Below are 26,837 nucleotides of genomic sequence, written 5' to 3'. Positions count from 1 at the left end.
ATGCATTAGTATAGCTTCAGAAGTTTGATAATATCTGTCAGACTAAAAATGTACACATAGAAACACTTCTGAGAATCTTTCCTTCATAAACAGTGGTGCAGTTGTGCAAAGATATATTTTAAGATTATTCGTTGCATGCAACCTCATCTTTGTTAGTGCACAAAATGGTGCCTTACAGCCTCCTGGTTGTCCAGCTGCAGAGTAAACCACCTCTAACCCTCTTTGAGAAGATTGTGTATGAACACCTGGTGACTCATCCAATCAGGAAATTGAGCAGGGCAAAACATACCTGTGGCTGCTGCCCATCCATATGGCCATGCAGGATGCCACAGCCCAGATGGCCGTGCTGCCCAAGAAAGCCATGCCATCCACCATCCACTATGACCATCTGATTGAGGCCCAGCTTGGAGGCCAGAAAGACCTGTGTCAGGCCAAAGACATAAACCAAGAAGTGTATAATTTCCTGGCAACTGCAGGTGCCAAATATGGTGTGGGCTTCTGGTGGCCTGTCTTTGAAATCATTCCCAGATTATTCTGGAAAACAATGCATACCCTGGGGTTCTTCTGATTGGCACTGATTTCCATACCCCAATGATGGTGGCTTGGGAGGGAGGGGGCATCTACATTGGAGTCTGGGTGCTGCTGTTGTGAACGTCATGGCTGAAGTGCCTCAGGGTGATTGGTATGAAGCTGATTGGCTCACTCTCCGGTTGGACCTCACCCAACAATGTGTTTTTAAAGGAGGCACTGGTGCTACTGTGGAGTACCATGGGCCTGACGTAGACTCCATATCCTGCTCTGGCATGGTGACAGTCTGCAACGTGGGTGCAGAAATTGGAGCCAGGACTTCAGTGCTTCCTTATAACCACAGGATGAAGAAAATATCTGAGCAAGACAGGCTGGGCAAACATTGTCAACCTTGAAGATGAATTCAAGGATCACTTGGTACCTGACCCTGGTTGCCATTATGACCAAGTGATTGACATTAACCCGAGCAAGCTGAAGCTTCACATCAGTGGGCCTTTCACCCCCAACCTGGCTCATCCTGTGGCAGAAGTGGGAACTGTGACAGAGAAGCAAATATGGCCATTGGACATCAGAGTGGGTCTGATCGGCAGCTACACCAACTCCAGTTATGAGGACATGGGTGTTCAGCAGCTGTGGCCAAGCAGGCATTAGCCCATGGACTCAAGAGCAAGTCCCAGTTCACCATCACACTGGGCTCTGAGCAGAACTGTGCCACCATTAGGTGGGACAGCTATGCACAGGTCCTGAAGGATGTGGATGGCTTTGTCCTGGCCAATGCCTGTGGCCTCTGCATTGGCCAGTGGGACAGAAAGGACATCAAGAAGGGGAGAAGAACATAATCGTCACCTCCTATAATAGGAATTTCATGGGACATGATGATGTGAGCCCTGAGACCCATGTCTTTGTCATGTCCCTAGACATTGTCATAGTACTGGCCATTGCTGGCACCCTGAAGTTCAACCCAGAGACTGACTTCCTGATAGGCAAGGATGGCAAGAAATTCAAGCTGGAGGCTCCGGATGTGGATGAGCTTCCCCATGCAGAGTTTGACCCTGGGTAGGACACCTACCAACACCATCCCAAGGACAGCAGTGGGCAGTGGGTGGTGTGAGTCTCACCAGCCAGCATCTCCAGCTTCTTTAAGCCTTTTGACAAATTGGATGGCAAAGACCTAGAAGACCTGCAAATCCTTAAGTCAAAGAGAAGTGTACCACTGACCACATCTCAGCTGGCTCAAGTTCCGTGGGCACCTGGACATCTCCAACAACTTGCTCATTGGTGCCATCAGCATCAAAAATGGCGAGACCAACACTTTGTATAATGCCGTCACCCAGGAGTTTGACACTGCCCGCTACTACAAGAAACATGGTATCTGGTGGATGGTGATTGGAGACAAGAACTATGGTGAGGACTCAAGCCAGGAGCATAGCAAAACTGGAACTCTGTCACCTTAGGGGTCGGGCCATCATTACTAAGAGCTTTGCGAGGACCCAAGAAACAAACCTGAAGAAACAGGACCTGCTGCCCCTCACCTTTGCTGACCCAGCCGACTACAACAAGATTCACCCTGTGGATAAGTTGACCAGGGTCTGAAGGACTTTGCCCCTGACATGCCCCTGAGATGCATCATCAAGCATTCCAACTGGACCCAGGAGATCATCCTTCTGAACCATACCTTCAACAAGACCCAGATCGAGTGGTTCTGTGCTGGCAGTGCTCTCAACAGATAAAGGAGCTATAACTTAAGGTCCTGCTCTGCCACAGCCTCCCACCCTGCTCCTCTGACACAGCTCTAGTGTCACAAGTGCAATTCTGCATGTCATTGAAAGGAGATCTGATCTGATACACCTGTGGCTTCCTTCACTGAGATGGCGTGGCCAGACCTCCTGTCCTCCCCTCCCTGAGAACACTAGTGACCCATGGTTGGAGGGTTGTTAAATAATGTTTCAGCCCCTGCCTTCCCTTTTTTAGTTTGGTTCAGATCTTGAGCAGCTCCATACAACTGTATTTATTTTTGATGAGAAGACTCCCATCTAAAGTTTTTTCCCTGTCTGATCATTTCACTGGTAGCTGAAGGATTTTAGAGAACCTTTTGCTCTTGCAAGGAAAGTAAGAAGCTGTACTCAGTGACTTTTTTTTTTTTTAAGGATTGTTTATTGCAGCATTGCTTCAAATAGTAAAATACTGGAAACCAATTAAATGGCTAATAATGTGTGTCAATTCATTATATTAGATACTATGTAGAATTAGAAAAATAGAGCTAGGTCTGTTTATATTTATGTGGAAAGGTGGTCACAACATATCTATTGAAGAAATGAGCAAATTATAGGATACTATTTATAGTATGATCCTACTTATAAATAACAAAAAGCTTAATGACTAGGCACTGGAATCATCTGGTGACTTGTTTTCTCACATGCCCTGAATACTGGCTTTTTCTAATTGGGATCTCTCCTGGGTTTGTTAGTTGCAACACCTGCTGGCTTTGTGATGTGGCTACTTGGACTTCCTCACACCATGATGGTTGTGTTTCAAGAGCAAGAGACCTGAGAGAAGCCAGTAGGAGCTTTTATTGGTTTATGGTTTAGTTTTAGAACTCACAAAGTGGTCACTTTCATTGTAATCATAAACCTGTTCAGATTCAAGGGGTGAGAACATAGGCCCTCTCAATGGGAAGAGTATCATAGTCACACTATAAAAAAAGAATATATGGAGATGTGGGATGGGAGATAATGTGGATATTGTTTGAAAAATGCAGTCTGCCACATAATTCTTCAAGCTTCCATCCTTTGTACATGCCATTCTTTTCTTTTTTAAAAAAGTATTTTTTTTTTTTTATTGATTTCAGAAAGGAAGGGAGAGGGAGAGAGGGATAGAAACATCAATGATAAGAGAGAATAATTGATTGCATGCCTCCTGAATGTCCCTGGGGATTGAGCCTGCAACCTCGGGCATGTGCCCTGACCAGGAATCAAACCATGATCTCCTGGTTCATAGGTTGACACTCAACCACTGAACCACGCCAGCTAGGCTGCACATGCCATTCTTAGAGTACAGGAGCTTGCCTGCTTGGCCAACTTCTACGGTATCATTTATTGAACATCGTTTATGTCCCGAGCACTGTACTACGTATATTATATTATCTTAAATACTTGCAATAACTCCTGAAGTCAGAGAATCCTTGATTTAACTGGAACTACTACTTTTTGTGTGAGGCTTTTCTTTCTGCAAATCCCCTGAGTTGAGCTTTCTGAGAACTTTCTATGAACCTATTTCTTTTAGGTTTCTATTATAGCACTCATTTATTTGTACTTAATTACATTATCTTTTTCCTTATTAAACTGAACTTCTTCAGACGGGTTATTTTCATGTATTTGTCAAATATTTGAGTGTCTATTAGGTAATAATTACTGGGCTTGGTTGTTGGAAAACAAAGATAAGTTATAGACCCTGCTGTCAAGAAGCTCATGTTTTCATGGAGGAGACAGGTAAATGGGAAAATATGATATAGTTTGATGGATGCTTTTTAAAAAAACATTTTTTTTAAAAATTGATTTTTAGAGAGAGGAAGGGAAAAGGAGAGAGAGAGAGACATCAGTGTGACATCAATCTGCTGCCTCCTGCACATCCCCTACTAGGGATCGAGCTCACAACCTGGGCATGTGCCCTGACTGAGAATCGAACTAGCAACCTTTTGGTGCTTGGGAGGAGGCTCAGCCAAGTGAGCCACACTGGCTGTTTGTGATAGATTGGATTCACTGAATGCTATGAGGTTGGCCTAAGGCAGGCTTCCTAGAGGAGGTACTTTCTGACCTGAGCCTTCATAGATTTTTAAAATACAAATTTAAAAGTTGCTTTGAAAAGATGAGAAAAAAAAGGAGAAAGGGGTATATAGAGGGCATGTGCAAGGGCATAAGGATCTGGAAACTTTAGAGTCGGGTGGGAATTATGAGTATTATCTATCTATATATAAAAGGCTAATATGCTGAGTGTCCCTCCCACCATCTGACCAGTGTCTATAACGTGCACTGACCACCAGGAAGCAGGTGCTCAACACAGAAGCTGCCGAGCTGCAGTGACTTGGCAGCAGCGGTTCTCAGGTGCCGCACGCACCCCAAAACCAGAGAGGAGGGAGCCCAATTCCTCTTGGGGCTGCACGATTCCACCTTCGGCCGTGGGTTATATTGGTGCTGGGGCACTGTCGGCCCTGAATCTGGTTTACTTCACACTTGTGTTTGCATTCCACACCCTGTACGACAGCAACTTTGCAGAGTGCCCTCTCACACTCCGGGACCCCTCGGGGGATGTTGGAGAGCCGGTTTAGGCCCTATCCCCGCAGGCCAGGCCGAGGGACCCCACCTGCCAGAGGGAACCCGCTCACTTCATCATGCCAGGGAGGTACTGAGGGAGGTTGGCTCCAGGGTGTGTCCGACCTGTCTCACCCAGTCCTGCCCTGCCAGCCACCTTCTAATTAATTTCATTTCAGTGTGCACGAATCCGTGCACCAGGCCACTAGTTTCTAATGTTTGGTAAAGCAGGAGTAGAGTGTTTGTATGTGAAGGGGTAGAGAGGGCAATGAATGAGGCTGATCACAGGCCAGATGTGTAATCCTGATGAATTTGGATTTTATCCTCAAGGTAGTAGGGAACTAATGAGGAATTAAGCCAGATATGACAGTCTCAGATTTGTGTTTTAGAAAAATTACTTTGGTGATAGACTAGTGAATGGACTAGAGGAAGCTGTTGCAGTTATCCAGGTAAGAAATTGTAAGGGTTGAAATTCAAGGGAAGGGACATATACTAAAGAGTTAGGAGATAAAACCATCAAGATTGGGTTCTGGATTTTAAATTTTAGAAACAAATTTGGAAGAATTTTATGATTTTTAAAATCTGACTGACCTGGTAGATGGTAATTTAGGGAGTAAGTGATATTTTTTTGGTAAGGAAATTTTGTCTAGTTTTGGACAGGTTGTGTTTGATGGTTCCTGAAACATCTCCAGGAGGCAGTTGTGTCTGTAGTTCTGGAATTTAGGAGAGCAGTTTGGGTTGAGCAGTGGTCGGCAAACTGCGGCTCGCGAGCCACATGTGGCTCTTTGGCCCCTTGAGTGTGGCTCTTCCACAAAATACCGACTTCTGCGCATGGGCCATGAAGTTTCAATTGCACTGTATGTACATGCCCACACGTGGTATTTTGTGGAAGAGCCACACTCAAGGGGCCAAGGAGCCGCATGTGGCTCGCGAGCTGCGGTTTGCCGACCACAGGGTTAGAGTCTAGACTTGGCATTTTGCTATACCATGAAAAGATGTAAATGGATTTACTTTTTTGTGTTGTGGGAAGGACGTTTGTGAGGGAGGCATTCAATAAAACTTGAGTATGTATAGAGAACCCTTCTGGGTGCTATATGAAATAAATCTCTACTTCTGAGAGCTTACAGGTTTTTTGGAGAGAGTTACAGTAGATAACAGAAAAAGAAAATATAGATTGCAAAGTAAAGTAAGACCAAAACGAGGACATTTGTAAGTCTGAAAGCTGAGGAGGTGACATTTAGGCTGAGACAGGAAGGATGACAAAGAAGCAGCTATGGTAAGAGTTGGAAGAGTTCTTCCAACATTCTGTATTTTAGGCAGAGGGATCACACACATTAGCATCTTTATTTTTCTCTCTGTCTCTATGGAAAACCAGGAGTTTATACCAATACCTCCAGTTCCAGTCTAACACCACAGGATTCATTCTAGTTTTCTCCTTCAGTATTTGTAACTGTTCTACCATGAGAAACCTGGCTGCTAGTATCCTTTTCTCTTTCTTTTTTTTTTAATTTATTGATTTTAAAAAATTGTTTTTGGAGAGAGAATGAGAAAGGAGGAGTGTATGTGAGAGAAACAGAACACATAAATTTTATTGTTCTACTTATTTATGCATTCATTGGTTGATTCTTCTATGAGCCCTGACTGGCAATCAAACTCACAACCTTGGTGTATCGGCATGGTGCTCTAATCAGCAGAGTTACCCATTCAGGGCCACTCCTATTATCCTGATATGTTTGTTTATTTATTTAGTCATTTTCCTTGTATGTATCAGTTGCCATTACTGGGGCATTCCTCTGCAGAGATGCCCCCTTTACCTTGTTTAGGCTCTGACACTCTACACCAGACTGATCCTCTCCTCCCTGTAGAGATACCCCACTTAACAGTAGTGCTAGACATCTCTTATGTGGATGTCTAAGTTATTTCAGTAGTTCAAACAGGGTTTGAACTTGGCTTGGAATAGGGTTTGAAGTTGGCTTGGAATAGGGTTGTAAAAGGACATGGAGAAAAATGGACAAATCCTATATAATAAAAGAGAAACATGCAAATTAACCATCCCTCTGCTATGCTCAAGCCACGCCCACAAGCCAATCAGGAGTGAGCATGCAAATTAACCCAACTAAGATGGCAGCAGCCACGGAGCTGGAGCAAGCAGGAGGCTTGGGTTGCCCCCAGCGATGGAGGAAGCCAAGCTTCCTGCCTGCCCTGGCGGGCCCTCAGCTCCGCTCAAGGCTACAAAGTTTCAATTATAGAAGATAAATAAATCCCAGATACCTGCTTCCAGCCAGCTGTGGCCTCCGCTCAAGGAGGGGCTGGGAGCCTGGGTTACCAGGGGCAACCCAGGCTTCCAGCCAGACCTGGGCTCTGCTCAAGGCTACTAAGTTTCAATTATAGAAGATAAGTAAATCCCAGAAAAAAGAAAAAAGAAAAAAAGGAGAGGCTGGGAGCTTGGGTCACCAGGGGGCGTGGCCAGCCTGAAAATGGCCATCAGCCCCTCACCCATTGGCTACCTTGTCATGTTGAGGTACCATTGCCTCTGCAGCACAAGTTTTATTTCCTTCAATAAAAGATGAGAATTTAAAAAAAGTGTTGTCTATAATAATAAAAATGTAATATGCTAATTAGACCGGACAGCCGAACAACCTTCTGGAAGTCCTTCTGGACTAAGCCACGGGGGCGAGGCAGAGGCAATTAGGGGCAATCAGGCAGGCAGGCGAACAGTTATGGGTGATCAAGCAGGCAGGCAGAAGCGGTTAGGAGTGATCAGGCAGACAGGTGAGCAGTTAGGGGCGATCAGGCAGGCAGAGGGATTAGGGGTGATCAGGCAGGCAGGCAGAGTGGTTAGGGGTGATCAGGCAGGCAGGCAGGTGAGCAGTTAGGAGCCAGTGGTTCCAGATTGCGAGCGGGATCGGGCCTAAACTAGTAGTCGGACATCCCCTGTGGGGTCCTGGATTGTGAGAGGATGCAGGCCAGGCTGAGGGACACCCCTTCCCCCAATGCACAAATTTCGTGCACCAGGCCTCTAATGTGTGTGTGTGTGTGTGTATTTGGCTAATATGCAAAATGTCCCCCCAGGAGTTTGACTGGGAGACCGGGGGTTCAGTTACTCGCTATGACGTGCGCTGACCACCAGGGGGTGGCGCAGAAAAAAGGAAGACCCCAGCGGGCAGCCGGAAGGCCCCAATCGGCCATGATTGCTGGCCAGGCCAAGGGACCCCATCCATGCACGAATTTCGTGCACCGGGCCTCTAGTTGGTTAATGAAACCACCTGTGTTTAATCAGTGGCTGGTCAGTAATTGAATGCAAGATAGCTTCTAAAATCTTTGTGATAAATTCCTGCTGCATAGATTATCTTGACTTAAGATCATCTATGTAGATATTAAAGGGTAGAGCTGCTTGAAGTTCATACAGATAGTTTTAAAAAGTTGCTAAAGATATGCACACATTAAGAATTGAAGGAAAAATAATTTCACCAAAACATGGAGAGCACTGTTTTGTGTTTGTGTTATTTGTAGCCCATATGCAAAGAGTTAGAATAATGTATTTGATGTCATATACTAAGATTTCTACTAAATGTAAATTATGTAAATGTTGATTAAAATATAGGGGATATTATTGATAACTCAAATTCTGCTTTGATAAAACTGTCTTATTCAGGTTTATAATAGCATGTGTTAGACTGTTCATAGGAGGGAAGGGTAGCTGAAATTAATTATTTTAATATTGTGACAAGGTACTTTGCTAAATGTTTAATGTATATAATTTCATTTAATCTTTATAATATCCATATAAAGTAGGGATTGATAAGATCTTATCTTTGTTTTTTTTTAAATTATGTTTTTGCTTTTTAGAGAGAGAGGAAGGGAGAGGGATAGGGAGATAGAAACTTTGATGAGAGAGAAACATCATTGATCCGTTGCCTCCTGCATGCTTTCTACTGGGCATGTGCCCTGACTGGGAATCAAACTAGTGACCTCTTTGTTCATGGGTGGACGCTCAATCACTAAGACACACCAGTGAGGTGATATTATCTTTGTTTTATGAATGAGGAAACAGGACCAGAAAGGTTACATAGCTGTTGTTCTGTGTTTTAACCTGGTCTGTTAAACACCAAATCAACATTTGTTCCCATAAAATATGAATTGAAGAATGTCCCTGGCCTTCAGAAACTCTTAATGTAAATAAAGGAATAAATTGAATACATTAAACAGTGTGGGCCTTGTTTTTATGAGGTTTGAGGAACATGAAAGTACCACAACTATTTGGATAGGTTAGGGAGGGTTTACATCAAGAGGGTTGATGTTCCAGCTGAGTATTGAATAGGGATTTTTTAAACATGGTTTCAAGTTAATGCTGCTACTTTAAATTGTTTATACCTTGATATTTTCAGCAATGATGAAATTAGCATGTGAGTATTGCTAGGAGATTAAAAGCAATGTGAGAAATATTACCTAATACACAGGCGATCCAATATGAACATGATATGTTACATAGTTTTATCTATTATTTAATATTATTTTAATGTTAATTATTTACTAATTCTAGGTATAATATGATTTCTTTTACTGCAGATGTCCTCCTCGCACTTTCTTACCAGCCCTCTGCAAAATTTTTCTTGACGAAAGTGCTCCAGACAATGTGTTGGAGGTAACAGCCCGTGCCATAACATACTACCTGGATGTATCTGCAGAATGCACCCGAAGGATTGTTGGGGTAGATGGAGCTATAAAAGCACTTTGTAATCGTTTGGTTGTGGTAGAACTTAACAACAGGACTAGCAGAGACTTAGCTGAACAATGTGTAAAGGTAAGTCTTAATTCTTTATTGGCCCATTTGAAGATCACTTAAAGAATAAAAAATATATTTTGCTAATGAAATAAAAATTCTTTCCCCCATTATCAGTCTTATTTTATTGAGAGCGGTTGAGAACAGTGGAAATCACAGTCCTTGTGGATCAAAGGAGATTCCATGTGGTTTGGGAAAAGAAATCTTTGGCTAGTGTTCTAAGTGGTTAGAGCGTTGGTCTTGCACTGAAGGGTTGCAGGTTTGATTTTCAGTCCAGGGCACACATTGATTGCAGGTTCAATCCCCGGTTGCAGAAGGCAACCAGTGGATGTGTCTCTGTCCATCAATGTTTCTCTCTCTCTCTTCCTTTCCCTCTCTTCCACTCTCTCTTAAATCAATGGAAAAAATATCCACAGGTGAGGATTTAAAAAAAAAAAATCTTATCTTTGAAGGAAAATTGCAGGTCACTGGTAATGCTCTTCTTTGCTGCCTCAATGCTCTTCAGTTCTGGTGGCTGCTAATACTTTTGATAGGTTGTCCCTGTTCCCAGCCAGAATGATATTGTACCTGGTATGAAAATAGTAAAAACCACCAGCACAACAGATAACACTGACCACTATTGCCAGTGTCATATGAAACACTTAATATGTATTAATTCACTTAATTGGTTTAAAAACTTTTTTTGGGAGGGGGTAATATTAGTTAATAACATTACATAAATTTCAGATGTACAACTTTATCCAACTCATTTAATCTTAATGACAATTTTGTATGTGGTTGGTGCCACTAATATATAATTTCTCTTTTAGAGGTGAAAAAAAATCAAGCATACCGAGATTAAATGACTAGCTGGGGATGATACACATAGTGGCAGAGCCAAGATCTGAAGATCACGAATTTGAAGATTAGAAAATCTGGTTCTAGGGCCTATGGATTTAACAATTTTGCTGTATTCTTTTAGAATTAGTTGTTTTATTCCTGGTGGGGTAATTACAAACTCTGGGACTCTAAAAGCATCAGTATTGGGTCACTAGTTTATTGGAACTACTTGTGAACACATTTGGATTTTACATGATTCTCTTATGATTCCTGTTTTATTCTTTTTATGATTCTTGTTCTAGGTCAGCAGTTTTCAAACTTTTTGTTTCAGGACCCCTTTACAAGTCTTATTGAGAACCCTTGAAGATTTTTTGTTTATAGAGATTAAATCTATTTATATTTCCCATATTCGATAATGAAATTGATAAATTTAAAGTATTTTTTTTGAAGTGTGACCATTTCTTTATTAAATTATACAAAAAGGGGAGGAGAGGGGGGCAGCTGTGGGGCTTGGTCCCAACCCTGGCCCCACCCCGGCCTGGCACTGTCTGAGAGAAGGGGATCTGAAGGAGACCCAGGGACCAGGCAGGGTAGGGATGGGCAGGACAGAAGACTAGGATGCAGAGGTTCCGAAGGAGAAGCTATCAGAGGAGGAGTGGGAGCGAGGGAGGAAGAGAGAAAGAAGAGGGAAAGGGGGCAATTGGGGACCAGCTGGGGAGCTCAGATGGGACAGGTCAGGAGGTGGAACAATGGCAAGTGAGGATGGAAGGGAAGTGTCTGGAGAGGTGGACATGAGAAGGCTGGGGAGAAAGAGGGTGGCAGCTCTGATGCAGGGCTAGAGCAAGGAGTCAGGTGAAGAGTGGCTGCACTGAACTGTTCCTGCCCCCATCTCCAGGCCCTGAGGCGCCTCCTTCCCCAGCCCATTGGAAGGGGGCTCACGCCGATGCCCCATTTTCTGTCTTCTGCCACTTGGGATCAGCTTCATCCTCCTCTTCAGCAGCTTTCTTCAGCGCAGGCCCCTGGTCATCTTCTTCTTCCTCATGTTCTCCTTCCTCATCTTCTCCTTCATCCTCCTCTCTGTCCTCAGCGGTTTCTTCTTCCTCCTCAGCTCCATTCTCCTCCTCCTCCACCACTTCTTTCTTTCACTCTTTCTGGCTCGTCTTCCCCTCCACCTTCTCTTTCTTCTCCTTCAGGTCTTTGGTGCTCAACTCGGCCGCTGCCTCCATGCTCTTCTCTGACATGGTGCTGGGGCCGAGGCTGGCGGGGAGCCGGGGAGCCGGGGTCCCGGGGTGGGGACGGAGGAGCACTGGACGGCGGAAGGTGGCTGAAGCCGGAACCTGGTGTGGTGGCGGCAGCGGCAGCGGCGACAGGGGCAGTGGCAGCCGCTCAGCAAGCTGGGTCTCTGGAAGAGGCCTGAAGTATTTTTTAATACATCTAAAAATAAACTTATTACATGCTAACATGCATTACATTTTTGAAAATAACTATTTTCCAAACAAACAGAAAATTAGAAGAGTAGCTTTGTTAAGCATTTTTGCAAGTTCCTTTAAAAAATGTCTGGCTTAATAGAAGAGAGCCAAATCTTCCTATCTACTTCTGCATTTAGTTGGTTGCTATGTCACACTTCACGTAACTTCTGGAAAAGTCCACTTTATACTCCTGAGAGAATGAGAATGAAAAAGACAATTATCATGATACTATTATTATGAAAAAAGTTGACTTCAATGATCCCTCAAAATCATGTCTTTCTCAGACATTGAGAGCTGCTGTTTATAATTGTTAATGTCTTGACTTTTCTGCCTTTGTGGCTGTAGATTTACTTCTTTTTCTAGTCTCAGAGAAAGAGGTATCCATTTTCCTGTTTAGAGCTTTTCTCCCATCTTGTTCTCTTTATCACATCACTTCATGTTTCTTCCAGGGCTGGGGTTTTACTCTACTGCTTATACACTGACCTGTGTTTTCAAACTCTTTCTAGTCTGTTACACTCTACTCTCCCTTTCTCTCTGTCCTTTGCAGATTATTCTTACTTACTAATTCACTAGAGGTGCACGAAATTTGTGCACAGATAGGGTCTCTAGGCCTGGCCTGTGATCTTCCCCGGCTGCCTGCATCCGGCCCCACCCCCCACCGCCACTGCCACCGGTCGCCCTCTGTGTGTGGGGCGACTGGCAAGGTGATTGGGGCCCTGCTTGCACCCGCGTTGGCCTGGCACCACCCACATCCGCCGCCACTCACCCCCAGTTCCCCATTCCCCATCAGGCGATCAGAGCCTGCCGGCTTGGGGGAGGGACCAAGAGGTTGGTGGGCAGCTCCTGCGTTAAGCGTCTGTCCCCTGGTGGTCAGTGCACGTCATAGTGACCGGTTGTTCCACCGTCTGGTCGATTTGCATATTACACTTTTATGTATATAGATGGTCTTCAGTGGTAGTATTTCCCAAGAACTGTTTTTACCTTCTTAAAACTAAACTGTCAGCTTTAGTGCCATTCATATGTATATGCCTGTCACATCTTTATCTCTATACCTGACCTCACTCTTGAGTTCTAGACCTCATATTCAAAGGCCTGTTGGTTGGTTCCAGCTGAATTCATTATCTTTCATACAGGTGAACTCTTATTTTGATAATTGGCATTAACTTTCACCTAGACACTCAAGACAGAAGTTTTTGTTTTACCCTTTTTTCCACTTCACACATGTAATGATCAAGTCCTTTTCTAGTTTATTTTCTTGTTTGTCCCTGCTCTTAGTGCCTTAGTAAAGCCTTTATATCAGTGCTTGAATTTTTACAACTGCTACACTCTACTCATACTCCGTTTCTCAGTTATTAATTGAAATTTTGCTCATATTATTTCCCTGCTTAAAACATTTTTCTTGCTTTCAGAACAAAGTCTAAATTTCTCATAAGCCTGTATGACCTATAGACCCTATTAACTCTTTAGTTCTATCAGAACACCTTAAACATGAACATAATTTAGAAAGTAAAAGTTGATTTTTTATGTTTTGATATTCAGAGTAAGAGTGAGGATGATGAATAATGTAATACTTAGCATTTATTGAAAAATTTTTTAAATGTGTTTTTATTGATTTCAGAGAGAGAAAGGGAGAGGGAGAGAGAGAAAGAAACATAGATAAGAGAGAAACATTAATCGGCTGCCTCCTGCATGTCCCCTACTGGGCATTGAGCCCGAAACCTGGGCATGTACCCTGACTGGGAATCAAACTGGCAACCTCCTGGTGCATGGGACGACATTCAACCAACTGAGCACACTGGCTGGGCAAAAAAAAAAAGTTCTTTTTTTTTTAATGTTTAGAATCTTCACAAACTTTTGTAAATTATTTATAGTTTCTTAGCATGCCATGTAGGTTTCATCACCTAAACCTACATTGTCCAATATGGTAGTCATATGAGTATTAAACATTTCAAATGTGGCTACCAAATTTTTTTTACTTTCAAAAAATGTGGTTACTAATAAATGGGGAGGGTACCTTATGTTTTCTGTGATTCTAGAAAATTAAAATTGAACTTGCTGTATTTTTTTGTTAATTTTGTTTTACTGTTATAGGTGCTGGAACTGATATGCACTCGTGAGTCAGGAGCAGTCTTCGAGGCTGGTGGTTTGAATTGTGTGCTTACCTTCATTCGGGACAGTGGACACCTGGTTCATAAAGATACCTTGCACTCCGCCATGGCTGTTGTATCAAGACTCTGTGGCAAAATGGAACCTCAAGATTCTTCTTTAGAAATTTGTGTGGAATCTCTGTCTAGTTTATTAAAACATGAAGATCACCAGGTAGGTAAATCACTGTTGTGTACTTTGATTTTAAAAAGTGATTTTATAGTTTCCCTTATTTATAACTATGATGGACTGTACAGGTCGTTCCATCTTCTCTTTCTCTCACTTTATATCTCTATATAGTAATCATTTTTTGTTTTGGCAGTGAAACATTTTAAATTAAAAGTAATATGTGTTCGCCCTGGCCATTGTGGCATTGTGGCTCAGTTGGTTGGGTGTCGTCAGGTTGCAGGCTCAATCACCACTAGGGGGCATGTAGGAGGCAGCCGATGCTCCACTGTTACATTGATGTTTCTCTCCCTTCCTCTCTCCCTAAAAATCAACTTAAAAAATTCTTAAAAATGGTAATGTGTTTATTTCTAAAACTTAAGTGTTTTAGAAATATATAATTTTTAAAGCTACACTTGTACTCTAATTTGTTGACTCAGCACAATTTTGTTGACTTAAAATAGTTCTCACTGAAGTAAAGTAACACAGTATTTAAAGTCTTATATGTGTAAACTTTGGTTGAATTCACATATTTGAGAAATTAAAAGTTAACTTTTAATGTTTTTTTAACATTCAGATGTTAATTTTTAGTTGATATTCATAGGTTATCTTGGCAAAGTTTTATATAATGTTGGTTAATATGGAGCTTTTGATGTCCAACTAGGTTCTTTACATATGTCATTATTAAGCTCAGACAGTGAATTATAGGTACTGTTATTCCCATTTTACAGAAAAGGGCACCAAGGCCTTGCGCAGTTAAGTAACATTTTCATGTCATACAGTTAGAGTGTGAAAGCCAGGATTAAACTCTAGACAGATTGTAAGCCTTAATCTCTTTGCTACAGCTGCCCTTCTTATAGTATCAGTATTGAAATAAGCAGTACTGGCCCTTTTTATTTAGGGGAATTTAAAAATTTTTCTTTGTTGATTGATTTGAGTGGAGGGCGGGGAGAGAGAAAACAAAACATCCATCTGTTCCATGTATTTATGCATTAATTGGTTACTTCTTGTATGTTTACTGACTGGGATTGAACCTGCAACCTTAGTGTATCGCAGCAGTTCTCAACCTGTGGGTCGCCACCCCTTTAGCAGTCGAATGACCCTTTCACAGGGGTCGCCTAAGACCATCCTGCGTATCAGATATTTACATTACAATTCATAACAGTAGCAACATTACAGTTATGAAGTAGCAACGAAAGTAATTTTATGGTTGGGTCACAACATGAGGAACTGTATTTAAAGGGCCAGAAGGTTGAGAACCACTGCTCTAAGCAGTTGAGCTACCCTTCCAGGGCCTAGGTGAATTTTATCAATATGCATATTCTTTACATCATTAGGTTTCGGATGGAGCGCTTCGATGTTTTGCATCACTAGCTGACCGATTCACCCGTCGTGGTGTTGACCCAGCTCCATTAGCCAAACATGGATTAACTGAAGAGCTCTTATCTCGAATGGCTGCTGCTGGTGGTACCATATCAGGGCCATCATCAGCTTGCAAACCAGGTCGCAGCACCACAGGTGCGCCTTCCACAGCTGCAGATTCCAAATTGAGTAACCAGGTATCCACAATCGTAAGTCTGCTCTCAACACTTTGCAGAGGCTCTCCAGTAGTAACACACGTAAGAATATTTTTGAATTATATTTTTAATCTTTCAGAAAATGTGTTTTTATATAATGTAAATATATTAAACTCTTTTTTCCTCATTCTCTTTTTAGGATCTCCTGAGGTCAGAGCTTCCAGATTCAATTGAGAGTGCATTGCAGGGTGACGAAAGATGTGTGCTTGATACCATGCGTTTGGTTGACCTTCTTTTGGTGCTATTATTTGAAGGACGAAAGGCTTTGCCAAAGTCTAGTGCTGGATCTACAGGCAGAATCCCAGGACTCCGGAGATTGGATAGTTCAGGAGAACGCTCACATCGGCAGCTTATAGACTGTATTCGAAGTAAAGATACCGATGCCCTTATAGATGCAATTGACACAGGAGGTTGGAAAATATTTTCTCATATAAAAAAACAACTAAGCCCTGTCTGGGTGGCTCAGTTGGTTGAGTGTCGTCCCATATAACAAAGGGTTGCTAGTTTTATTCCTGGTCAGGACACATAGCTAGGTTTTGGGTTCAATCCCTGGTCGAGATGCTTACAGGAGGCAACTGATCGATGTATCTCTCTCTCTCTCCCTCCCTCCCCCTTCTTCTCTCTCTAGAATCAATAAAACATGTCCTTGGGTGAGGATTGAAAAATAAAAAGAAAACTGAGATAAGGACTTATATAGGCATTTTCTAGTTTCTAGATTTTGGACAGTATTTTTAGCAGTTGTGCCAGATAATGGCCAGAACCCTTCAATAATCTCTCTTCTCCCCATGTATATAAATATCAGTCTTGTATGTGGTAAGACCTTAGTAAATGCTCCTTCAATGAGCAAATGAAATTTACCCGTTTTATTGCCAGAACGAGATCATTGCCAGAACTAGATCATGCCAATTCTAAGGTGACTTACAGATTGAATTTAGGGCTGTTATATTCTCAAGGTTAACGAATTTGGCACAAGTCAGTTATATATAGTAAATTTTTTAAGATTGCTTCATGAAGTTATGAATAAAATATAAATTGGTGAAAGTTACTTCTGGGTCATCAGACTTGTCTTTTGTGTTCTTTTTAAAACATTTTTAAAAATTAATTTTTAGAGAGAGAGAGAGAGAGAGGAACATTGATTTGTTGTTGCACTTATTTATGCATTCTTGGTTTCTTCTTGTATGTTCACTGACCCAGGATTGAAACCGCAACCTTGGTGCATCAAGATGTTGCTCTAGCCTTGGCTAGTATGGCTCAGTTGGTTGGTCATCGTCTCAGGCACTGAAAGGTTGCTGGTTCGACTTCTGGACAGAGCACATGCCCGGGTTTTGGGCTGGATCCCCAGTGGGGTGTGTGCAGGAGACAGCCAATCAATGCAGCCAATCAATGTTTCACTCACATTAATGTTTCTCTCTCCCTTCTTCTCTCTCTAAAAATCAATAAGATTAACAAACACGACACTCTAACCAACTGAGCTACCTGGCGAGGGCTATGTTATTTTTATTAAAAATGGGGATTCGTTTCTTTTCCATAGGTATGGCATTAGTTTAGTATCCTATTGAGTTGTGTTATGTATTTTTTTTTTCATTTTTGTCTTGTTTATTTTTAAGGCTTAAATTCTTATAAATCTTCAGTGGCTTTTAAAATTTTAGAATACTTTTAGCAGAATTTATGTTTGCTGATTATTAACTACGTTATAGTTAATCTAAATGTTTAAAATTAGCTTTGTATTTAGTGATTATTAATAATCTTTAAATGGCTCCCACTTTAGAAAAATTCAGTATTATTTTGTTGGCTTTTAAAAATTTTATTTTTTCCCCTTCAAACTTCTAGCCTTTGAAGTAAATTTTATGGATGATGTGGGTCAGACTCTGTTAAATTGGGCCTCAGCTTTTGGAACTCAGGAAATGGTAAGCCAACAAATAACAGTTAATGTTTTAAATCAAAGGTAGAAATATTAATAAGGCAACTTTATGATTCTTCATCATTTTACAGGTAGAATTTCTTTGTGAAAGAGGTGCTGATGTTAATAGAGGTCAAAGATCATCATCATTACATTATGCTGCATGTTTTGGAAGACCTCAAGTAGCAAAGGTAAAGTCCAAGTTTTTAAACTATTAATTTAATATTTGACACGTATATGATTCCAAAATTAGAATGACATAAAAACTTTTATTCTGTTAAGAAGTCATGTTTTCATGCCATCTTTTAAAAATTTTTATGTTTATTTTTAATTGATTTAAGAGATGAAGGGAGATAGAGAGATAGAAATATCAATGATGAGAGAGAATCATTGTTTGGCTGCTTCCTGCATGCCCCTTACTAGGGGGAGAATGGAGCCCACAACCTGGGCATGTGCTCTTGGCCAGAATCGAATCCCGGGACCCTTTAGTCCACAGGCCAACACTCTACCTTCTCAGCCAAACCAGCTAGGGCTCATGCCATCTTTATTCATTCCATTTCCCCTTGCCCACTATAGATAAGCATTTTTTTTTAAATTTCTTGTTTATATCTTTTTAACATTTTCAATACAGATACAAGCAAAAGTATGTATGCTTATTACCACCTTATATAAAATGTAACATCTACACACTGATCTATACTTTTCCTTTTCCCTTTAATAATATAGATTGAAAACTTTTCACAAAGTTGGAGAGCTTTTTTATATCTGTATATTTGCTCTGTGGATGTATTGCAAGTTTATTCAGCTATTCACTTAGTGCTAAACTCTGGTTGTTTCCAATTTCTTACTCTTGGCAATGAGTAATTTTGTACTGGCATACCTCGGAGATATTGCAATAATGAGAGCCATAATCCTTTGGCTGATGGAGAGACTTGCTTTCCATTTGTAAAAAACACAGTATCTGTGCAGCATAATAAAGCAAAGTGCAATAAAATGAGGAATTCCTGTACATTTTTTTTCTATATTGTGTCTATTTAATAGTAAATCAAATATTATGTTTGCAGAAGAACCATAGTATTTTTTTTTTTTTATTTCAGAGAGGAAGGGAGAGGGAGAGAGAGATAGAAACATCAGTGATGAGAGAGAATCACTGATCGGCTGCCTCCTATACACCCCCCCACTGGGGATTGAGCCCGCAACCCAGGCATGTGCCCTTGACTGGAATCGAACCTGGGACCCTTCAGTCCACAGGCCAACACTCTGTCTACTGAGCCAAACCAGCTAGGGCAGAATCATAGTATTTTTGACTCTTGGTTTACCAAAACAATTTGGAGAGTTCTTTTTACAATTAGGAGAAATTGAGGTTCAAAGAGGTCAAATGGTAAGGATTGAACCAAGTGTTTTCTAGATCTCTAGAATCTTATTGTGAAGTAATTTTGCATAATGCAATGTTAGTTGGCAACAAAATCAGGCACACCTGGATTCAGTCTTAGCCCATTAACAAAAAAGGCTGTATGGCCTTGGGCAAGTTTCTTAAGTTTAACTTGCAGTTTTATCAATAAAATGTATATATACTCCTAGCATGATTACTGTAATAACTAGAGGCCTGGTACACAAAATTCGTGCACTCAGCGGGGGGATGGGGGGGAGTCCTTCAGCCTGGCCTGCGTCCTCTCAGTTTGGGAGCCCTCGGGGGATGTCCACCTGACAGCTTAGTGGGCCTAAGTCAGTAGTCGAACATCCTTAGTGGTGGCAGGAGAGGCTGCGCTCGACAGCTGTGAGCCCGGCTTCTAGCTGAGCGGTGCTCCCACTGTGGGAGTGCAATGACCACCAGAGGGCAGCTCCTGTGTTGAGCGTCTGCCCCCTGGTGGTCAGTGCACATCATAGCAACTGGTCGTTCCGTTCGGTCGATTTGCCTATTACCCTTTTATTATATAAGATTAGAAAAATGCATGAAAAGCACTTAGTATAATAGTTGGCCCATCATAGATCACTCAAATTGTAGCTGGTTTTATTGTCATTTTTACACTATTAGAAAATTTTTGATGATACCTTAGTTTTTTAACCTGGGAAAAGTGGTCGCTTCAAGCTTGAATTCTGTCAGTTTGAATTAGTTTTTAGAGAGAATGAGGCTTCTAAGGGTGCTAAAAATTTTGATGAGCCATTTTCTTTTGCCCTTTACTATTTTAAAGTTATGAGTGGTTGAGTGAGAGAGATGGAGCCAAGTGAATTGTATCTAATCTAACCTATATTGGTGAGCTATAGCTGCTATTACTGACAATGATATAATAGGTAGTACACTAGGCACTTTAACTTTGGCAGCCAGTGTCTTAAGCATTTAACTTGTCTTTTTTTAATCTTCACAGGTTCTTCTATTTTTAATTGATTATAAGATACACCTCCACATTCTTCCCCTACCCCCACATGCATTTTCACATCTCAAATAGAAAATGTTTTGTAATTGTTCGACACATAGAAATTGCAGCATAGTTATCATTACCTGTTCATGTAACAAAAATTGTGAAATGGATTTTAGTAACTTGAATGAAAAACCTGTTCTGATAGAAGAGCACTCTTAGAATGCTGTATCACTGCTTTTATGGCTCAAGTGACAGCATTTTCTGTAGAAACACAAATATAGGAGACTCTGAATCAAAGGGTAATTATGAAGAACTGTGCTCAGAATGTGAAGTTACAGAAATTTTCTAAATTTATATGAAAAAAAATGTGAAAAAAATCTAAGTTTTAGAAAGTTCTTTCAGTAAGTTAAAAAAAAAAAGTTCCAAGCAAAAATAGTATTGTTGCAAAGTTTAATTGACATTGTTTTTTCTTTCTTAGTAGCACTTAATGATATTTTGAATGATCTATGGCAACTTCAGATTTAATGAAATACTGAGTATATTATGATTCTAACCCCAGCCCTTTGGAATTTTTAGCCAGTGTTGCATACTTTCCTGATGTGTGTACTATGTATGCACTTATTTGTCAGATTTATCTGTTCATTACATCATAATGAAGTTCAAAAAACTACCTCTGAGGCTGATAGGAAAAATGTGGGTTTTGTTCTCAGTCTGCTAGGGAGAGTCCAGTGTCCATTAAAAATTGGTGAACAGGCCCTAGCCGGTTTGGCTCAGTGGCTAGAGTGTCTGACCTAAGGATTGACGGTTTCAGGTTCGATTCTGGTCAAGGGCACATACCTGGGTTGAGGCTAGGTCCCTGGTAGGGAGCGTGCAGGCAGCAGCCGATCAATGACTCTCATCATTGATGTTTCTATCTCTCTCTCTCCCCCCCTCCTTTCCTCTCTGAAAGCAATAAAAATATATTTAAAAAAATATTGGTGAACAGTGTGATTAGTACTTAAGACCTAAATTTTGTAGTGCATGCCAGAAGAATTGATTTAACTTGTTTTTTTTTTAACTGATTTAATTGACAGTATGTAGGAAATGATGAAGATGATTTCCATGTCACAAACTGAACCCTAGTAGCTCAGAAATTGGGAGTAGTTTGATAGAGAGGATGACAGATTCATATGTGAACATACTTAATTTGAGTTGTTAACCAAGTGAAATTAATCTATACTTTTTTTTCAAGTTATAAATAGACAACTTTTATGGTGATATATGCAAAGACAGATTTGAATTGGTATCTGCTTAATTAAGTAATTCTGTAAATCTGTAATCTAAAGTATATGGGTACAATCTAATGATTGCAGAGTTGGATAGTAAAGCAATAAAGTATTGTTATCTTCAAATTAAATGCCTTTCTTTTTTAGACTCTATTACGACATGGTGCAAACCCAGATCTGAGAGATGAAGATGGGAAAACTCCATTAGATAAAGCTCGGGAAAGGGGCCATAGTGAAGTAGTGGTTATTCTTCAGTCTCCAGGTGAGTGGTAAAATCTTGCCTGGTAAGCCATTTGCTATTACTTTTCAGCTTTACTTCCATAGGAGTAGCTTTCTGTAGACATTAACATTATGTAGGTGCATTATTTCTATGAAGTCAAATAATTATATACATACACACATTTGATAACCCTTTAACATGGTTCTGTTTTGTGTTCTTAGAGACTATGGCTGTATGATTTCAGAGAGCCCAAATCAAAAGTTTAAGGAGTCTGGAGGTGTCATAAAGAGTTGTTGGGTATTGTGTAGATGAAGTACATTGACTAAATTTTTACGTTTTCACAGAATATATGAATACATAGCCTCTGTGATATAGTTTATAGAATTCAGGTGGAATATTCAAAATTATCTCCTTAAGTTGTGATTTAGCTCATTGGAGGTGCTAATGTTCTTTAGTATTCTTACAAGCACCTTTGGTAGATACATCATCTTAATTTCAATTTAATTGTTAATTATGGATAATTATAGTTTGGAGTTGGGTACATTTTAATATTTTTTCATTGAAAGGAAAATTTTTCCAAAAATTATTTTACTGAATAGTATTTGTCTGCAGGTGATTGGATGTGTCCAGTTAATAAAGGAGATGATAAGAAAAAGAAAGATACAAACAAAGATGAAGAAGAATGTAATGAGCCAAAAGGAGATCCAGAAATGGCACCCATATACCTGAAAAGGTTATTGCCAGTGTTTGCACAAACATTTCAGCAAACTATGTTACCTTCAATAAGGTAGTTATTCATACTCTTTGTACTTACTAATTAAATTATGCCAATTATATATTTTATTTATCTCCCCTTTCCACAGGATTTGGGGTGTATTTTAATATTGCAAAGATATGATAAGAATAAAAATTAGATTGGAGAGTTAAATCTTTTCTTCTGATCTGACTTAGGAGAAGTCGTTTTGAAAATAAAAAAGACAAGGTTTCTAACAGTTTTTATAGCTTTGTGAATGTCAACTCTGGGGAAATTTTGATAAGTAAGCAAACATTTATTGAGCTTTATGGAGGCATTTTTGGTAGAGTCAGTGTGATATGGTCTTTGGAGAAGTTGCCCAAAGAAATGAGACTTGGGTCTTGCGTACTGTACCTTTGCAGGCTAATGAGAAAGACCAGTAATAATACAGAGTGATAATTGACAGATTAGACATATAATGAGTCCTCTGGAAATATAAGTTATTTAACAACTAATTGGGCTGGGCAAATTGGAAATGTTATGCAGAAGTGAGATTTAAATTGGGTCTTAAAGGATACTTGGGTGTTTTCTAGACAGATTTAGAAGCATCATTGGGCACTGGTATATGCAAAGTTGGGAGGTATGAATTAGTCCATCCTGGTGCAATTCTTGGTGGCTCTCCCTCTACAGTGTGTATGTTTAAATATGTTTTATTTTTATTTTTTATTTATTTTTAGAGAGAGAGGAAGGGAGAGAGAGAAACATTGATTGGCTACCATCTGCATGCACCCTGACCAGGGATCGAGTCCACAGTCTGGGCATGTGCCCTGACTGAGAATTGAACTGGCAACCTTACCTTATGGGGCACCAGATAAAGCTCAACCAGCTGAGCCACACGAGCCAGGGCTACAGTGTGTCTGTTTATAGTCTGCCATTTCTATCCATCTCTTGCTAATCCTTTGGTTCAGAGTCATAGTTTGTAGTTTTACTACTGTAGTCTTTTTTTCTCTCTTGCCCCTTTATAGTATGTTCCTACATATAAGGCTGGATTATTTTTAAAATCACAATTATGTCATATCACTTTTTAAAATTGTGTTAGTAGCTTTTAATGGCTTTAACTAAAACCTAACACCTTCACTCTCAGGCTTGCAAGGTCTTACTTACATAAGTCCCACCTAGCTCTCTGACCTTAGTACTATCTAACCTCTAGACCAGTGGTTCTCAACCTTCCTAATCCTGTGACCCTTTAATACAGTTCCTCATATTGTGGTGACCCCCAATTTCATTGTTACAAATTGAACATAATTAAAGCATAGTGATTAATCACAAAAACAATATGTAATTATATATGTGTTTTCCAATGGTCTTGGGCGACCCCTGTGAAAGGGTTGCTCGACCCCCAAAGGGGTCGCGACCCACAGGTTGAGAACTGCTGCTCTAGACCATTACACTTCACAATTCTACCTTTGTATTTCTGGAACACTCCAAGTATATTTTTACCTTAGGGCTTTTTTACTTATTTCCCTTTCTGGAAAACTTCTGTTTCAAAGTCTTTTGAATAGTTGGTTGTTTTATATCATTCAGTTCTCAGTTCAAATGTTACATCCATTGATATGTGTCCAACTAATTTAAATTTACCCCTAGGACACCTTTGACATCAATCATAATGTTTTACTGTCTCTGTAAAAGAGACAGTAAATGTTTTACTGTCTGTTTTATTACACTGTCAAAAATCTTGTTCTTTTAGTGTTTCTGTTTGTCTTATTGTCTGTCTCTCCTCTAAAGTAAGCTCCATGAATGCTGGCCTTATGTATTGCTGTATTCCTACAAAGAGGAATACAGCAGGTTTAGAATAGGGTTGATATTTAGAAGGTCCTCAATAGATAGTTACTGAATGATTGAATGAGTGTGTTTTGTTAGCAATTGTAAATAGTTTGATATTAATGGAGTATGGGATATGTTTAGGTAGCTCAATGAGTAGTATTAAAAAGGTAGACAGGAGATTTTGTGACCTATGAAGGCCTTTTGGTCCATTATAATGAGTGTGGACTTTACATCACAGTTAAAGGGATCAGTAAAGACTTATGAGGAAATCTGTTAAAGTCAGGTTTGTGGTTTATAAAGAACACTTTGGCAGCTTGGTGGAGAAAAGGACTAGAGGAGGGAAATATGAAAACAGATTATTTAAGCATCCATTGTAATATGAACTTCAGACAGTTGTCAGGGCACTAGTTTTGTAGAAACAGATTTAAGGTGTTGGGAGATAGATGGGTTGTATAGAGATAGATGACATGAAGGATGTGAAGGATGAAGGAAAGAAAGGGGTGAAGAATGTCTGCCACATTTTTGACTAAGTAATTGAGAATTTGTTTTTGGTCATTTTAAGTTTAGGAGATTATTAGAACATGTAGTTTAGTATGATTCAAGTGCCTTAATACTAGTATTATGAGTTACATTAAAGTGCAAGCAGTCTTTTAGCAATATTAAAAACTAAATAGGTTACAACCTAATTTTTTACCTTTTCAGTTTGAAATTTGATCAGAAGAGTAACATGTACTTTGATCAGACAGTTAAAGGAATGTGTATATGTGTGTATATATATTTTATATACTAGAAAGAGTAGGGTCTCTAGGCCTGGCCAGCGATCAGGGCCGTTGGGGCCTTCCAGCTGCCAGCCGGGGCCTTCCTTCATTCTATGCCACCCCCTACGTCATAGCGAGTGATCGAAGTCCCAGTCTCCTGGTTGAACTCCTGAGGGGACACTTTGCATATTAGCCTTTTAGATATCAGTACTGGCTTATATTCAGTGTATGTTCAGGAAACAAAAGGCAGAAAACAGATCAGTGAAGGTTTCTAAACAGAGGATAGCAGTTTTAATGGTGGGTTATTCTCTTTAACACCCCCCCCCCCCCCCCCAAGTTTTATTGAGATACTAAAGGCCCGGTGCACGAATTCATGTACCAGTGGGGTCCCTCGGCCTGGCCTGTGAGATCAGGCCGAAACCGGCTCTCCAACATCCCCCAAGGGGTCCTGGATTGCAGGAGGGCACAGGCCAGGCCGAGGGACCCCGCTGATGCACGATCAGGGCAGGGGAGGGACACGGGAGGTTGGCCACCGCAGGAGGGCTCCAGGGTGTGTCCGGCCTGTCTAGCTCAGTCCCAATCAGCTGGACCCCAGCAGCAAGCTAACCTTCTGGTCGGAGTGTCTGCCCTCTGGTGGTCAGTGCACATTATAGTGAGCGGTTCAGCTGCCTTAGCCTTCATTAGCATATTACGCTTTGATTGGTTGAACGGACGACCGGACACTTAGCATATTAGACTTTTATTATCTACACTAATAAAAGAGAAACATGGTAATTGGCATATGACCGCTACCCTTCCCATTGGCTAATCAGCATATCCTTATGCAAATTAACTGTCAGCCAAGATGGCGGCCGGCAGCCATGCACTGAAGCGAACAGGGAGGCTTGCTTCCTCCAGGAACTGCAGACTCCAACGTTCCCCGCCTCACTTGCCGGCCTCTCAACTGCAACTCTAAGCAACTATTACTATGTTGCAAATAAGAAGCTAAACAAAACCGGCTTTCAGTCAGCCCCGGACCGCAACATTGTATCCATGTTTTCAGCAGCGAGGCCTCAGAGCTAAAGCTGGCCCAGAATAAAAAAAAAAAAAAAAGAAGAAAACAAGGAGCTGTTGGAAGCTTTTAGTCAACTGCCAGCGGGAAAACAGCCCTCAGCCCCTCAGCCAGCCTGGCCAGGCACCCCAGTGGGGACCCCCACCCTGATCCAGGACACCCTTCAGGGCAAACCAGCTGGCCCCCACCCGTGCACCAGGCCTCTATCCTTTATAGTAAAAGGGTAATATGCCTCTCGGCACCGGGATCAGTGGAGCAGCGAGGCTCCCAGCACCGGGATCAGCGTGACAGGGGGCAGCGCCCAAACCCCCTGATCAGCCCTGCTCTGTGCCTGATAGGGAGGGAGCTCCCCAATCCCCCGATTGCCCTGCGGCTCTATGTGTGACAGGGTGCAGCACACCAACCCCCTGATCGGCCCTGCTCTGTGTGTGACAGGGTAGAACCATAACCTCTCCATCGGCCCTGCCCTGAGTGTGACAGTGGCGGTGCCCCAAACCCCTGATCGGCCCTGCTCTGTGTGTGACAGGGTGCGGCGCCCCAACTCCCCCCTCCACGGGCCTTGCTCTGTGTGTGACAGGGTAGAGCCATAACCTCCCCATTGGCCCTGCCCTGAGTGTGACAGGGTGCAGCGCCCCAACCCCCTGATCCGCCCTGCTCTGTGAGTGACAGGGGGCAGCGCCCCAACCCCCTGATCGGCCCTGCTCTGTGCATGACGGGGGTGGCACCGCAACCTCCCCATCGACCCTGCCTTGAGTGTAACAGGGGGCGGTGCCCCAACCCCCCAATCAGTCTACCCTGAGCATGACTGAGGGTGGCATTGCAACCTCCCGATCCGCCCTGCTCTGTGCATGACGGGGCGGCGCCCCAACTCCCCAATCGGCCCTGCTCTGAGCCTGACCAGGGGCTGCACTTAGGGATTGGGCCTGCCCTCTG

At 41.5% G+C, this 26,837-nt stretch overlaps 1 protein-coding gene and 2 pseudogenes across 5 annotated transcripts in view; 2 read left to right on the top strand and 1 right to left on the bottom strand.

Moving 5' to 3' along the window:
- Positions 1–26,837, top strand: part of HECTD1 (HECT domain E3 ubiquitin protein ligase 1) — a 97,819-nt gene that overhangs the window by 19,575 nt on the left and 51,407 nt on the right. For all 5 annotated transcript variants that reach the window (XM_070427473.1, XM_070427456.1, XM_070427447.1 and 2 more), the window contains exons 3-10: positions 9,405–9,639; positions 13,998–14,225; positions 15,554–15,835; positions 15,933–16,203; positions 17,624–17,700; positions 17,786–17,884; positions 21,466–21,580; positions 22,151–22,325. In XM_070427473.1, coding sequence (XP_070283574.1) covers positions 9,405–9,639; positions 13,998–14,225; positions 15,554–15,835; positions 15,933–16,203; positions 17,624–17,700; positions 17,786–17,884; positions 21,466–21,580; positions 22,151–22,325 — 1,482 coding nt within the window. The remainder of the gene's footprint in view (positions 1–9,404; positions 9,640–13,997; positions 14,226–15,553; positions 15,836–15,932; positions 16,204–17,623; positions 17,701–17,785; positions 17,885–21,465; positions 21,581–22,150; positions 22,326–26,837) is intronic.
- LOC139021830 (aconitate hydratase, mitochondrial pseudogene) lies at positions 165–2,375 on the top strand (annotated as a pseudogene).
- On the bottom strand, positions 11,316–11,678 carry LOC139018778 (parathymosin pseudogene; annotated as a pseudogene).

The sequence above is a fragment of the Myotis yumanensis genome, unplaced genomic scaffold (genome assembly GCF_028538775.1).
Source record: "Myotis yumanensis isolate MYYU_CA2020_CCGP unplaced genomic scaffold, mMyoYum1.0.hap1 SCAF_1, whole genome shotgun sequence".
Taxonomy (NCBI): Eukaryota; Metazoa; Chordata; class Mammalia; order Chiroptera; family Vespertilionidae; genus Myotis; species Myotis yumanensis.
Note: the sequence above shows the minus strand (reverse complement) of the source record. Positions and strands in the feature narration are given on the sequence as shown.